Consider the following 12,029-nt stretch of genomic DNA (forward strand, 5'->3'; position numbering starts at 1 on the left):
AGGAATGAGAATATGATGTTATTGGGGCACATCCAACATGGTGGCATGAGGTGCTGTGATGTCACCATGTTGTCACCACTTTGGGGTGCATTTGGGGTGCAGTGAGGCCCTCGCTGCAGGATGTCAAGAAATGTCGTAGAGGTGCTGGAGGTGACTGCGGCCCGTGGTGGGATGTTGCTGCAGTGGTGGAGCATGACATCACTGGGGTGCGTGGTGTGGAGGGCAGCAATGTCACGGTGATGTGTGGGATGGGGTGGCCACAAAGGGAACTAGCACCCACCTTCCCCATGATGTAGACTAGGGGCTGGGGATGTCCATGTGTGTACAATGAGGAGGTCTGGGGACAGCATCACTTGTGGTGAGGGGTCTGGGCACAATTGCCTGCCTGTCCCATGGCTCCCTTTCCAGTCCCATCCCACCCTCCCCACTGGGGCACTGTCAGTCATGGCAATGCATGGGGTCAGATGAACCCTACGTTCTGCATCCCTGCCATGGGGCCAGCACCCTCCCCCTGTGCTGCCTGGCTGCACCCTGCATGGGTGCCTGTGACAACCTCCCAGTGCCACTGCCCCTGCTTGGCACCTTGGCTTTGTGTCACTAGCCATACTGAGGAAGCACCCTGGGATGACCTTGCCACCAGATGCCACAACACAAGCCAGGACATGACTCTGTTGGAACAGGATAGACTGAGGTCTGCCCTGCATACAGACAGAACCCCACAGCCCCAAACCTCAGGTGAAGCTTCATGCTGGGACTGTGGTTCTATCAACAGCATGCTGGGAATGATGAGGCCTTTCTGCATCTGACATGCAGAGCCTGAGTCTCCCTCCCTTCCCCTTCCCAAAATGTCCTGGCTCTAGACTAGACATCTCTTCCCCATGGCACCAAGCACCAGATCCACTGGGAAAAGCCTTTTGTCTCCAATCAGGAATATTGTTTCCTCCTGGAAAAGCTCCATCCAACTTGGAGGGATTTCAGCTGCAGCTGGATGAGGCAGGGGGGGTACCTGTGTAACAGTCCAGGCTCTGGGGAGTGGGAGCTGGAGTGGGGAAAGGCAGGGAGCCCTGTCAATGGCCTGGGGACAGCCACCCATTGCCTGGCTGCAGCTGCAAGTGAGGCAGCACTGCTCTGCAGCCAGGGGCTCATGTGGCAGCCCTGAACCCATATGTCCACAACGTCAGTGGCTCTCCCCCATGCTCATTTTGGCACGCCCAGAGTGGGGCTGTGGCTAAGGCTCCCCCTCCTTCACTGTCTGGCACTGCAGAGTGACAGCCAGGGACTTTCCAATCCCTGAACAACCTAATCAACCCCGTCCCCATCACATGTGTCTTGAATGAGACCCCTGCACCAGGGAAAGATCCATGCTCCTGCCCCTCAAGAGCTGCTCCAGACAGTATGGGAGGGTAATGGGGACAGGAAGAGAATAGGAGCAGCACAGGGTAGAGCTGGGGACACACACACATCACCCCCTGAAGCTGTGCTTTGGGTACAGATGGGGTCAGATAGGAAAGGGATCAATGGTGCAATGGCATACAGGGCTCTGGGCGTTGTGGGCAGGAGGGTTAAGGTTTCCTCTGCAGAGGAGAACAGCCCCTTCCTGCCCAGCCACATGGGTCTGGAAGCTATTTAGTTGTGGTAGGGGAATCCTAGCCCCCAGAGAGCCTTGGGACCATTCCCATCCCCAGGGGAGGCAGCAGCAGGTTGTTCACAACTCAGTCGGTCTGCCAGGATCTAAATCTTGGGCACCTTCCACTCTCCAAGCTGGGCATGTGGTACCACACAGCTGCCACAGCTTCCCTGGCTTGCTGTCAGAGTCCAAAAGCATGGGGTCATTCACTCCTGTACAGGGGGTCTGTTTCTGGTTGGGGAGGGCAGTCCTGCCCAGGGAGGTGGCACTGTAACACGAAGCACTGTCCCCTTGCAGGCCAGGTGCCCCAGCCATCCCTCCAGTTTGCAAGAGCGGGCCAGGCTACTTTTTCTCCCAGTTGGAGTGCAGGCATGTGGGTTCATGCCCATAGCCTGGGGACACAGCTCATTTCTGGGCTCTTCCCCTCTGGAGGCGACTGCCTGGCTTGGGATGAGGGGTAGCCCTACTGAGTGCCATCTTGCTCATCACCTGTGCTACAGCCAGGTCAGAGCCAGCTCCAAAATCTCTGCAGCCTTGCCAGCAGTGCTGGCAGACGCTGTCCTCCGCAGTCCAGGTTAAATGAGCCTCTCCTCCCAGTCTCCTGTTCCTCTCAGCATCTTCTCATGGCTGCATCCCTTTGCAGAAGCCTTCCCTGGCCTGGCTGGAAGGAGCTCACCCTGCACAGACGCTGGGAGGAGCAGTTCCAGCAGAATGGGGAAACTGAGGCACATGGGAGTAACCTGGTTAAAGTATCCCCATGTTCTCCCTGTGGTCTTCCCCAGCTCTGGAAGACCAATTGTCAAGAAGACAAGCTCCTCAGGCCAGTGAATGCCTTCTTCCTCTGATCCTGCCAAGGGAGCAGTGATTGACATTTTGACTTACCAGGACCTTGGATGCCTGTGGCCCCTTAGGGCAGAGCGAGCTGGGCCTGAGCCCAGCTTTGTCAGCCCCCCACAGCGCTCCTGCTGCCTCCCCAGTCCCTCTAATGGGATGGGCTCCCAAGGTTGGGCTGCTGCTCAGCCCCAGCTCACTGGAGTGTGATCTTGTCCCAAGGGTGAACAGCACCCAGGACAGTCCACGCATGGGGATGCCAGAGTGACAGTGCCCAAGGGCCAGGTGGTGTGGTGCAGGCTGGGGTGCTCTGGCAAGGAGTGCAAAGAGAGAGTCTCCTATGCAAGGACAGTGGGGCTGCTTGGGCATCGTGGAGCAGAGTCTCCTCCTGGCACTGATGGGCTGTAGGTCTCTCCCAGGTGTCCAGGATGCTGGCGTTGTGCCTGCTGTCCCTGGCCTGGCTCTGCGAGGGCTCCCAGCGCAGCGAACCCATGTTTGCAGCTGTCACCCACCGCCTTCTCCCGCCTGACTATGACAGCAATCCCACACAGCTCAACTATGGCGTGGCTGTCACTGACCTGGATGCCGATGGTGACTTCGAGATTGTGGTGGCAGGGTGAGTGGTGCACCTCATGCCTCAGTGGCAGCAGGACTGGTGGCCCTGCAGGGACAGGAATTCCTCCCTCCTCTGTGGTCTTGTGGCCAGCTGTGGGGGGGTTGTGCACAAAGGTGGGTGGGTTAGGGTCTGCATGCACCCACTAGTGACTCTGTGTGTGCGTGCACCCACCAGGGTGTCGATGCCAGCTGAGTGCTTGTGTAGGACCACGTGAGTGCCCCCATCAGTCCCTGCTCTGTGGGGCGGTGGCAGCTGCCCAGCAGCCGGGGTCCTCCCTGCAGTGCACAGCCAGCGTGTCCCCAAGCCATCTCAGCTCTGCTGACAGGACTCAGCGCTCTCCGGAGATTCAGTTAATTGGCTGGAGGTTTTTTATAGTCCTTTATTGGAGTGATGGCTGGGAAGGGCTGGCAGGAGCCAGGGAAGCAGGGAGCCATGTGCTGTGCTGCCAGTGCCCAAGTGGAGCTGGACACAAAGCAGCTGCTGCCAGCCGGTCCAGCCCTGGTCAGGAAGAGCAGGGACCATGGTGCAAGTTCTGAGTGTGTGCTGGCACTGCTGTGAGCTGTTACTGCAGGGTGTCTGTGTACATACCACCATCCTCACTCCTAAGGAGGCTTGCACACACAGGTGTGCCCACCTGGAGAGTGTTTTTTACCTTCACAGATGCCAGGCAGTCAGTGCAAGTGGCAGGCAGTCAGTCTGCTGCTGCTGCTCTCAGCATCACTGAGGCAGGAAAACATGGGCAGCACTGGGAACCCTGGAGAGGTCTGGGCCACCACTCCCAGCTGTGCTGAGTCAAGAAGGAAGCTGGGGTTTTGTAAGCAGTTGTGGTGCATGTTGTATAACTTGTTTACTGGTGCATTGGGCAGGAGCGGGCGAGGAGCCAGCGGGACGCACCATGCTGAGCAGATTTGTCTTGCATGCTGGTTTCCTTGCCCTGGGAAAGCTCTGCGAGCAGGGACCTGCACCCCATCCTGTACTGCTATCTGCCTGGCCCCCCACAGCTGCCCTGCTGTTGCCAGACATGGGATGCTTGACAGGGTCCTTGACCTCCATGGACTGTGCAGGTCTCTGCAGTGTCCATCATGGGGAAAATCCAGTATCACAGCTAATGTGCCCCCAGGGATGAGACAAGGGCTTTCATTCTGTCCCCAAGCCTTGGGAAGCCAAGAGCCCTGCTGACATTCACAGGTACAATGGCCCCAACCTGGTGCTCAAGTATGACAAGGCACAGGGGCGGCTGGTGAACGTGGCGGAGGATGAGCGCGGCTCCCCGTACTACGCACTGCGGGACCGGCAGGGCAACGCCATTGGGGTCACAGCCTGTGACATCGATGGTGATGGCCGTGAGGAGATCTACTTCCTCAACACCAACAATGCCTTCTCTGGTGAGCCCTGCCAGCAGCCGAGCCCCAGGCTCGGGGGGAGCCCCCGGCATGGCTGCCCACGACCTTCGGTGTGTGAGGGATGTGTGCGGGCTGGAGTTAATTTCTCAGTTGAGTGGCTCCATTGATTGATGGCAGCACGGGTGGGACACTGAGCCCAGCCAGCCACTGAGTCAGCACTTCCAGCTGCCCATCGCCCTTTTCACGGCACCCCAAGTGGGACAGAAGATTCCCTTCCGCCCCCAGGGCTGTCCTGCCTTGGGGACCCTGCACTGTAAATCCCAGCTGTGCAGCTGTTGTGCCCTTTGATCTCATGGCTCTCCTGTGCCTGCTGGACCAAGTCAGGTCTAAGACTGCCCCTCTAGTGCTGTCCCTGCTCCTGGCATGCCTGTAGTGGGAGCAAGACTTACGTGCTCCAGTCTGGCCCTGGGAATCCCCAGAGCTCCCTGGCTTGGTGCTCCAGTCCAGCTTTGCCCTGTGTCCCTGACCTCCAGGCAGCAGATCTGTCTTCCTGGTGCTCCTAATTACCCGGGCTGGCGGTGGCTGCTGGCACACCTGTCCCTAAATCAGGCTCTGCCATTGGCGCTGTCAGGAGCAGTGTAGCTCGCTGACCACTGAATTGATTTCTTCTTTAATTTTTTTTTTTTTTTTTTACCTTCCTGGGGATGATCTACGGGGCTGTGCCCCATCGGAATGTATTTTAACTTAATGAGTTGATTCTTCTGTATGTCTCCCAGTGGCCCTTAAGGGTCATGGGGCTCTTGGAGCAGCACCCACCCAGCCCTATGGCACTGTAGGGGGCTGCAGGGGCAGCAGATATTTGGGATGCTCTGGAAAGAGGGTACCTTTTTCACAGCCTCTCTTGCTGCAAAGCAGGGAGGAGGTGGGGTGCTGGAGCCCACTGACCTGTGCCCCCTCCCCCAGGCATGGCCACCTACACAGACAAGCTCTTCAAGCTCCGCAATGGGCGCTGGGAGGACATCCTGAGTGACGAGGTGAACCGGGACGTGGCCAGCCGCTTTGCCGGGCGTTCCGTCGCCTGCGTGGACCGGACGGTGAGCAGGCAGGGCTCTGCTTACACGGGCATCTCTGCCCCCTTCCCACTCCCAGTGCCCCTCCAGTGGCGTCCTGGGGGCCCACTCCCCTTGCCCATCCCAGCCCAACCCCGGCTCGGGCTAGGGGTGCCCCCCAGCTGCCCGTTGACTGTCAGGGCTGGCAACCCCCCCAGCTGTAGAGACTGTGGATGCCTGTCCGCATGGTTGCCACCAGCTGATAAACGTGCCTGTCGGGGTGATTTATGTTCCTGTCACCTGTTCTTTCTTCGTCCTCCTCCTCCAGCGGTTTGTTTCCAAATGATTATCGCTAAATCAGGGTGCAGCTACTGCACGGGACAAAGGGGGCGGTGGAGACTGGGAGGACCTGGCACACCGGGGATGCAGGGAGGGGGCATAACGAGCCCCGTGCCAGCACTGTGACCAGAGAGTTCCTGGAGGCAATGGGGCACATCCCTGCTCCCGGGATGCTTCTTGCCATGGGCTTTGCAGAGCTCTTGCTCAGGACACAGTAGCAGTGCCTGCTCCCACGGAGCAATAAGAGCATTCACGGCAGGCATCCTGTGGTCCCCGTGGAGATGAGTTGTGGGTGGGTGGGTGCTGAGGCGGTGCTGCCGGCTGCAGGGCTCCGGCAGGTACTCCATCTACATCGCCAACTATGCCAGCGGCAACGTGGGCCCCCATGCCCTGATTGAGATGGATGTGGCTGCCAGTGACCCTGCCCGTGGTGTCGTGGTGCTGGTGGATGTGGCCGCCCAGGCTGGCGTCAGCAAGTACACAGGTACCTGGCTGCTGTGGCCCTGCGGAGGGGACGGGGCGCTGCAGGGCAGGGCGAGCGTGAGACCCCGCTGTGGCAGGGCAGTGCAGCCGGAGGTCCGTGCCACGCGTTGGGCTGCCTGACTGCCCCATCTAGTGGCAGCCCCACGGCCCGTGGAAGGGACCAGGACCATGGGATGCACGCCTGGCAGGACCCCTGTGTCCCCCATCACCGGGGCTGATCCCTCCAGACCTCACAGCATCCACAGGGCAGGCAGCGGGGTTTGGAACGTAGGCGTGGGGGAGAAGGGGCCCGCCTGCGCCCCATGCTGCCCCACCACCGCGGGGACCGCTGCGCGCCCCAGCGGTAAATTGTCACTAATTAGGAGTGTTGTCACCATGGCGATGGCAGTGATTAGGGTTGGGAGTGACACAAGCGGCTGCCAGGCCCAATTAGCTCCTGATGAGAGGGATTGGAGGTGGGCAAGGATGGGACACCGCGGGGGCGCGGGGGGGAGGGTGCTTCAAAGCACCAGGTGGGCATCATTGAGAGAACATGGGGAGCACAAACTCCCGTGGGGCAGCTGTCTCCTCACCCTGGGCTGCTGTCCCCAGGAGGCCGTGGGGTGGCCGTGGGCCCCATCCTGAGCGACAGTGCCTCTGACATATTCTGTGGTAATGAGAACAGCCCCAATTTCCTCTTCCACAACTGGGGGGACGGGACATACAGGGACGTGGCAGCTGCTGTGGGTGAGTAGGGGAAGCTGGGGGGAATACCCAGACGCTGGGGACCTCAAAGCAGGGCTGGCTCTGCCTGTCCCTGCCTGCACTGGACGAGTGCAGGGGGAAGGGACAGCCCTAGGGACCCAGAGCCCCACTGACCGCTGTTCAGTGACTGAGATGCATCGGGGCATCCCTCAGCGCAGGGATGCAACCCTGCGCGTGGAGGACCTGTTGGGGACGATGCAGCACATCCTAGGAGGTGTGCTGGGGACAAGGAGGCAGGGAGGGGTTCCCGTCTCCCCCTGTCCCCTTGTGGTTCCCCAGGGCTGGATGACCCCTACCAGCACGGACGCGGTGTGGCGCTGGCTGACTTCAACCGCGACGGCCGAGTGGACATCGTGTATGGCAACTGGAACGGGCCGCACCGCCTCTACCTGCAGAGTGGAGCTCCTGGGCGTGTCCGATTCCGGGTGAGGGCTGGGACCCCCCCGCTGGGACCCCCCCGCACTGATGGCTCTGTCACTGAGCCACCTCGGCCAGGGGGGCTGCCCCAGGGTGGGCAGGGGCCGTGCTCCCACTTCCCAGTTAGGAGGGGACCCGAAGTATGAAAGCAGGACCCGGTGTCCTGCTTCCTGTGCCTGTTGTCAGGCTATGCCCCTGCCTCATGCAGGACATCGCCACCCCCAAGTTCTCCATGCCGTCCCCCGTCCGCACCGTCATCGCAGCCGACTTCGACAATGACCAGGAGCTGGAGGTTTTCTTCAACAACATCGCTTACCGCGGCTCCTCCGCCAACCGCCTGTTCCGGTAGGAGCCCGCGGGGGAGCCTGCGCCCTGCTCTGGGAGTCGAGCAGCCCTCACAGCACAGCCAGGCTCGCAGGGCTCCTCTCCAGCAGTGCCACGGCTCGGGCTTAGCTAATAAAAGGCGTCGTGACTGAGCCCTTCCTGGCATCATTACCAGTCACTGTGATCGTGCCTGCAGCAGCCCCTGGGGTCCCCAGCACCGCTGATTAGCAGCCTTGTGGAAGCTCGTTCATGGCTCCTGTTAATTGTGGGGGTCAATTCTTCATTACTTCTGTGTGGCACCTCCTTGTCTGGTGTGTAGGGTGGTGGGAGCTGGTTGTCTACCTGATGCTTGCACCTGTGGGTGGGTAGAGGGCAGGGGTTTGGCAAGGAGTCCTTTGGAGACATCTCCAGGTTCCAGAGGGATGCAACAGATGGTGTTGCTACTCTGCAGTTCACACCCAGAAGCTCTTATGAAACTCCTGTTGCCCCTGCATGGAGTGAGGATGTGCCAACAGGCAGGAGGGGACAGTCACATCCCTCATCCACACCCTATAGCCACCAGGGCTGCCACCCCTACCATGATTCTGCAGGAGGGGACAGACATGCCCAGGAAGGTTCTGAGGACTGCAGGAGCTGGCATTAATAGCCTGTGTGTGTCCTCGGCAGGCTCATCCGCAGAGAACACTCAGACCCCATCGTGGAAGAGCTGAATCCAGGGGATGCACTGGAGCCTGAGGGACGGGGCACAGGTGGGTCCACCCCACTCTGGCAGGGGAAGTCCATCTGCCACAGCACTGCTTGGCACCTTCTATGACTGAGGATGCCCCACGCCTGGCTGAGTTATCTGCCTGTTCCCCACCAGCAGGCTGGAGCTCCCATCACCCAGGAATGGCCCCATGCTTTCTCCCTCCCCTTGTACCTAGCCAACAGTGCCACCTCCAGTACCCAGGGATGCACTCTTAGAGGGCCCCTTCCTGGGTGCCCACTTTTCAAAGCAAGCTCTGCGTTTGGGAGGCAGTCAGGCAGCTCCCTGTCACCCACAGCCCTCCAGGCGCTGCCTGTCCCCTCCACTGCACCTGATTACAGGATGCCAACCACACAGAGGCCCTTACTCCTGCACTGAAGTCACCCCATCTTCCCTTTTGTCCCTGCGTGGCCGGGACTGCTGCTGTTGCCAGGGGAAGGCCACAGCAGCGGCAAAGTCTGGTGCTGGGAGACATGGGGCCAGGCACAGCATGATCCTGTCCTTGCAGGAGGTGCAGTGACAGATTTCGATGGCGATGGGATGCTGGATCTCATCCTATCCCATGGCGAGTCCATGGCACAGCCAATCTCCATCTTCAGGGGCACCCAGGTGAGTGAAGCAGAGTCCTTGTGTTGTACCCATCCCTTCTGTCCCTCCCAGCTCAGTCTCTCTGCTCCCTCCTCCCTCACAGGGAACCAGCAACAACTGGCTGCGTGTCATCCCCCGCACCCGCTTCGGGGCCTTTGCACGGGGGGCCAAAGTGGTGCTGTTCACGCGGCGCAGTGGGGCCCACCTGCGCATCATCGACGGTGGCTCTGGCTATCTCTGCGAGATGGAGCCCGTGGCGCACTTCGGACTGGGTGAGCCAGGGGGTCAAGGGGCTGCCTCCACCCCCAGCCTTCTCTGGCACTCCCCAGGGTGGGCAGGGGCCGTATTTGCTGCCACAGTAATCACCCATGCCTGTCACCCTGGGTTTAGCGGGCTCCGTGCAAGGTTGTGGGCAGGGTGCCCAGCCACTGCAGCTGTGGTGCAAGGGGAAGCTGCCCCCTTCCCCAGCCCCTGCCTGCTGCTTTGCCCAGGCACTAGGGCTTTCCCTGCCCTTTAACTCTCCCCTGGTGCAGCATATCCAGAAGCCAAGCCTGTAGGGGGCCCCTGCCCACTGGCAGGTCATCCTATTGTCCCCGTGTACACCCCTCAGTACATCCTTGTGCATGGGCTGTCAGCATGAGCAGCTGGAGCTGGGCTCAGGGAGCAAGGGAAGGCTTTGCCCCTCCCATCCCTACCACCCCGCTGGCCTCCTTTCAGCCCCTGCCCATCCCGGAGACCCTCCCTTTGATGGGCTGCCCGCCTGCAGGGCATGACGAAGCCAGCAGCCTGGAGGTGACTTGGCCGGATGGCCGCGTGGTGTCACGAGCTGTGGCGAGCAGTGAGACCAACTCTGTCCTGGAGATCCCCTACCCTCTGGATGTGGAGGAGCCACTCATTCCTGCCCCGCTGGAGGTGAGGGCTAGGTGTGGGTATAGGGCACGAGACTTTGGGGACAGGAACAAGGGGCTGGGCTCTGCTGGCTCAGTGGCTGCCCAGGGCTGATTACTCCCCATCCCGGTGGTCTCTGCTTCTCCCCAAATGCAGTGCGGGCAGGGATTCTCCCAGCACGAGAATGGACGCTGTGTAGGTGAGTGGCTGCTGGAGGCACAGGTGTGCCTGTACCCAGGATGCTGTAGCATAGCCCCTTGGGGGACACTCTGAGACTGGGAGGTGGCTGCCTGCCACAAGGCTCAGTGCCAGGTACAGCTGCCTGCCTGGCGCATGGCCTGGGAATGGGACAGCAGTACAGCTCCAGAGGGACACCATGGTGTCACAGGGAGCAGTGAGAGCACAGTGCTGGGGCAGGAGGCATGGCTGGCATGTGGCAGGCTTTGTGCTGCAGCCATGAGCGATGGAGGGGCAGCAGGGATGCAGCAGGGTGGCTGTGGCCATGCTGTGAGCCTCCTGGGCAGAGGCATGGTTTATGCATGGCTGCCACTGGGGTGACTATCCAGTATACGGAGGAAACTGGATGGGCTGGCAGCCCTGAGCTCCCTGCCCAGATGTCTCACACTGAGGACGCTCTTGCAGACACAAATGAGTGCACTGAGTTCCCCTTCATCTGTCCCCGGGACAAGCCCATCTGCATCAACACCTATGGTGGGTACCGCTGCCGCAGCAACAAGCGCTGCAGCCGGGGCTTTGAGCCAAATGAGGATGGCACAGCTTGCGTGGGTGAGTGATAGCTGGGACACCCTGACCCCATGCCAGCTGGCATCAACCCCAAAGCACCACCCTAGGATGCTGTTGCACCCCTGACAAAGGCCAGGCCACAGCCTGCAACCTGTCAGGTGGTTCTGTGTCTGTTTATCTGTGCCTCCCACTGAGCTGCCACTGATTCCCCTTCCCTTTCTCTTTTTCTCTCTTGTTCCTTCTCTCCTCTGTGCAGCTCAAGTGGCCTTTTTCGGGGGATATCCCTCTACTGGGAGCTGGCCTGGGCCCCCCCCCACTGCCCTCCTGCCTCTAGTCCTCGGACTCTGCCTTTGCCTCTATGCACTTTAATCCCTGCCCGTGCCAGAGCAGCCTGGGCAGAAGGATGGGCTGGCCTCTGCCTGTCTCTCTTTTTCTCTTTCTGTCCATGTTGAACCACCCTAGAAGTGCCAGCTGGGATATGCTGGGGTGACCTGCCGTGGGATGGGCACAGACCTGGCTGTCCCATGCACCATCTCTGGGAAAGCAGCCCTGGGGCGGCCTGGCAGCGCCCCTTCCCCCGCACCCCACTGCCCCAGTGCTGTTCCTGCCACGCTGGCACCTCCTTGGTGGTCGCTTGCTCTGTCACCTCAATACCGTACCATGTGCCTGCTGGTTTGGCCTGTGACGTGTGTGCTTTGCCTGCTCCCTCCTCGGTGATGGGAACCACCTCCCCAGCCCTGGCAGAGGAGGGTCTTCCCAGCCCTGCAGGGGCAGGCAGGACCCTCCTGGTCTGTTTTTTAACGTATTGACCCTACTGTTTGGAGTCAGACCCTGCTTAGTCCCAACAGTCTTCCAGCCCCCCTCCCAGAGAACCCCCAATAAACTTATATCCCATCTATTAAGCTGGTCTGCTGAGCTCTGCAGGGCAGGGCTCTGCTTGTGCTTCTGCCCACCCTGCCCTGGGGCTGCATGAGGAAGGAGCCCAGGATGGGGAGCACCCCCAGCCTGCCCCAGTTCTTCCCACCCCAGGGCTGGGAGCTGGCTGGAGGATGATGGTGGCCCTGGCCCAGCTCTGCACTGGGGCCTCAGCCAAATGTGCAGCTCTGGAGGCGCTGGGGTGCAGCAAGCAGCCCTGCCTGCACCCCAGCAACAGGGCTGTACTGTATGCTATAACCCCACACTGCTCTCTTCCCCACCACCAGACATCGATGAGTGTGCTCAGGGCTTGCACAACTGCAGCCAGCTCTGCCTCAACACCCCTGGAGCCCACACCTCCCTCTGACAACCAGGC

General features: G+C 60.5%; 1 protein-coding gene across 3 annotated transcripts; it reads left to right on the top strand.

The window, feature by feature from the left end:
* The first annotated feature begins 2,846 nt into the window (after positions 1 to 2,846).
* On the top strand, positions 2,847 to 12,023 carry CRTAC1 (cartilage acidic protein 1). Of its 3 annotated transcripts, none has more exons than XM_017726101.1 (14): positions 2,847 to 3,074; positions 4,263 to 4,459; positions 5,381 to 5,511; positions 6,133 to 6,289; positions 6,880 to 7,014; positions 7,312 to 7,457; positions 7,658 to 7,794; positions 8,440 to 8,522; positions 9,027 to 9,127; positions 9,210 to 9,378; positions 9,873 to 10,018; positions 10,151 to 10,193; positions 10,637 to 10,780; positions 11,941 to 12,023. In XM_017726101.1, exons 1-14 carry the CDS (start codon positions 2,887 to 2,889, stop codon positions 12,018 to 12,020), a joined length of 1,857 nt encoding a protein of 618 aa, XP_017581590.1. In that variant the 5' UTR covers positions 2,847 to 2,886; the 3' UTR covers positions 12,021 to 12,023. The 3 variants fall into 3 exon arrangements, with proteins under 3 accessions (XP_017581590.1, XP_017581589.1, XP_017581591.1); XM_017726100.1 differs by lacking the exon at positions 11,941 to 12,023 and adding an exon at positions 10,995 to 11,640; XM_017726102.1 differs by lacking the exons at positions 10,151 to 10,193; positions 11,941 to 12,023 and adding an exon at positions 10,995 to 11,640.
* Positions 12,024 to 12,029: the final 6 nt, after the last annotated feature.

This window comes from Corvus brachyrhynchos, unplaced genomic scaffold (genome assembly GCF_000691975.1).
Source record: "Corvus brachyrhynchos isolate BGI_N302 unplaced genomic scaffold, ASM69197v1 scaffold61, whole genome shotgun sequence".
In the NCBI taxonomy this organism is placed as follows: domain Eukaryota; kingdom Metazoa; phylum Chordata; class Aves; order Passeriformes; family Corvidae; genus Corvus; species Corvus brachyrhynchos.

Coding starts and splice junctions, on each gene's coding strand:
- CRTAC1 (XM_017726100.1), top strand. CDS start 2,887: ATGCTGGCGTTGTGCCTGCTGTCCCTGGCCTGGCTCTGCGAGGGCTCC. Junction 3,075..4,262: donor TTCGAGATTGTGGTGGCAGG/GTGAGTGGTGCA, acceptor TGACATTCACAG/GTACAATGGCCCCAACCTGG. Junction 10,019..10,150: donor TCATTCCTGCCCCGCTGGAG/GTGAGGGCTAGG, acceptor CCCCAAATGCAG/TGCGGGCAGGGATTCTCCCA.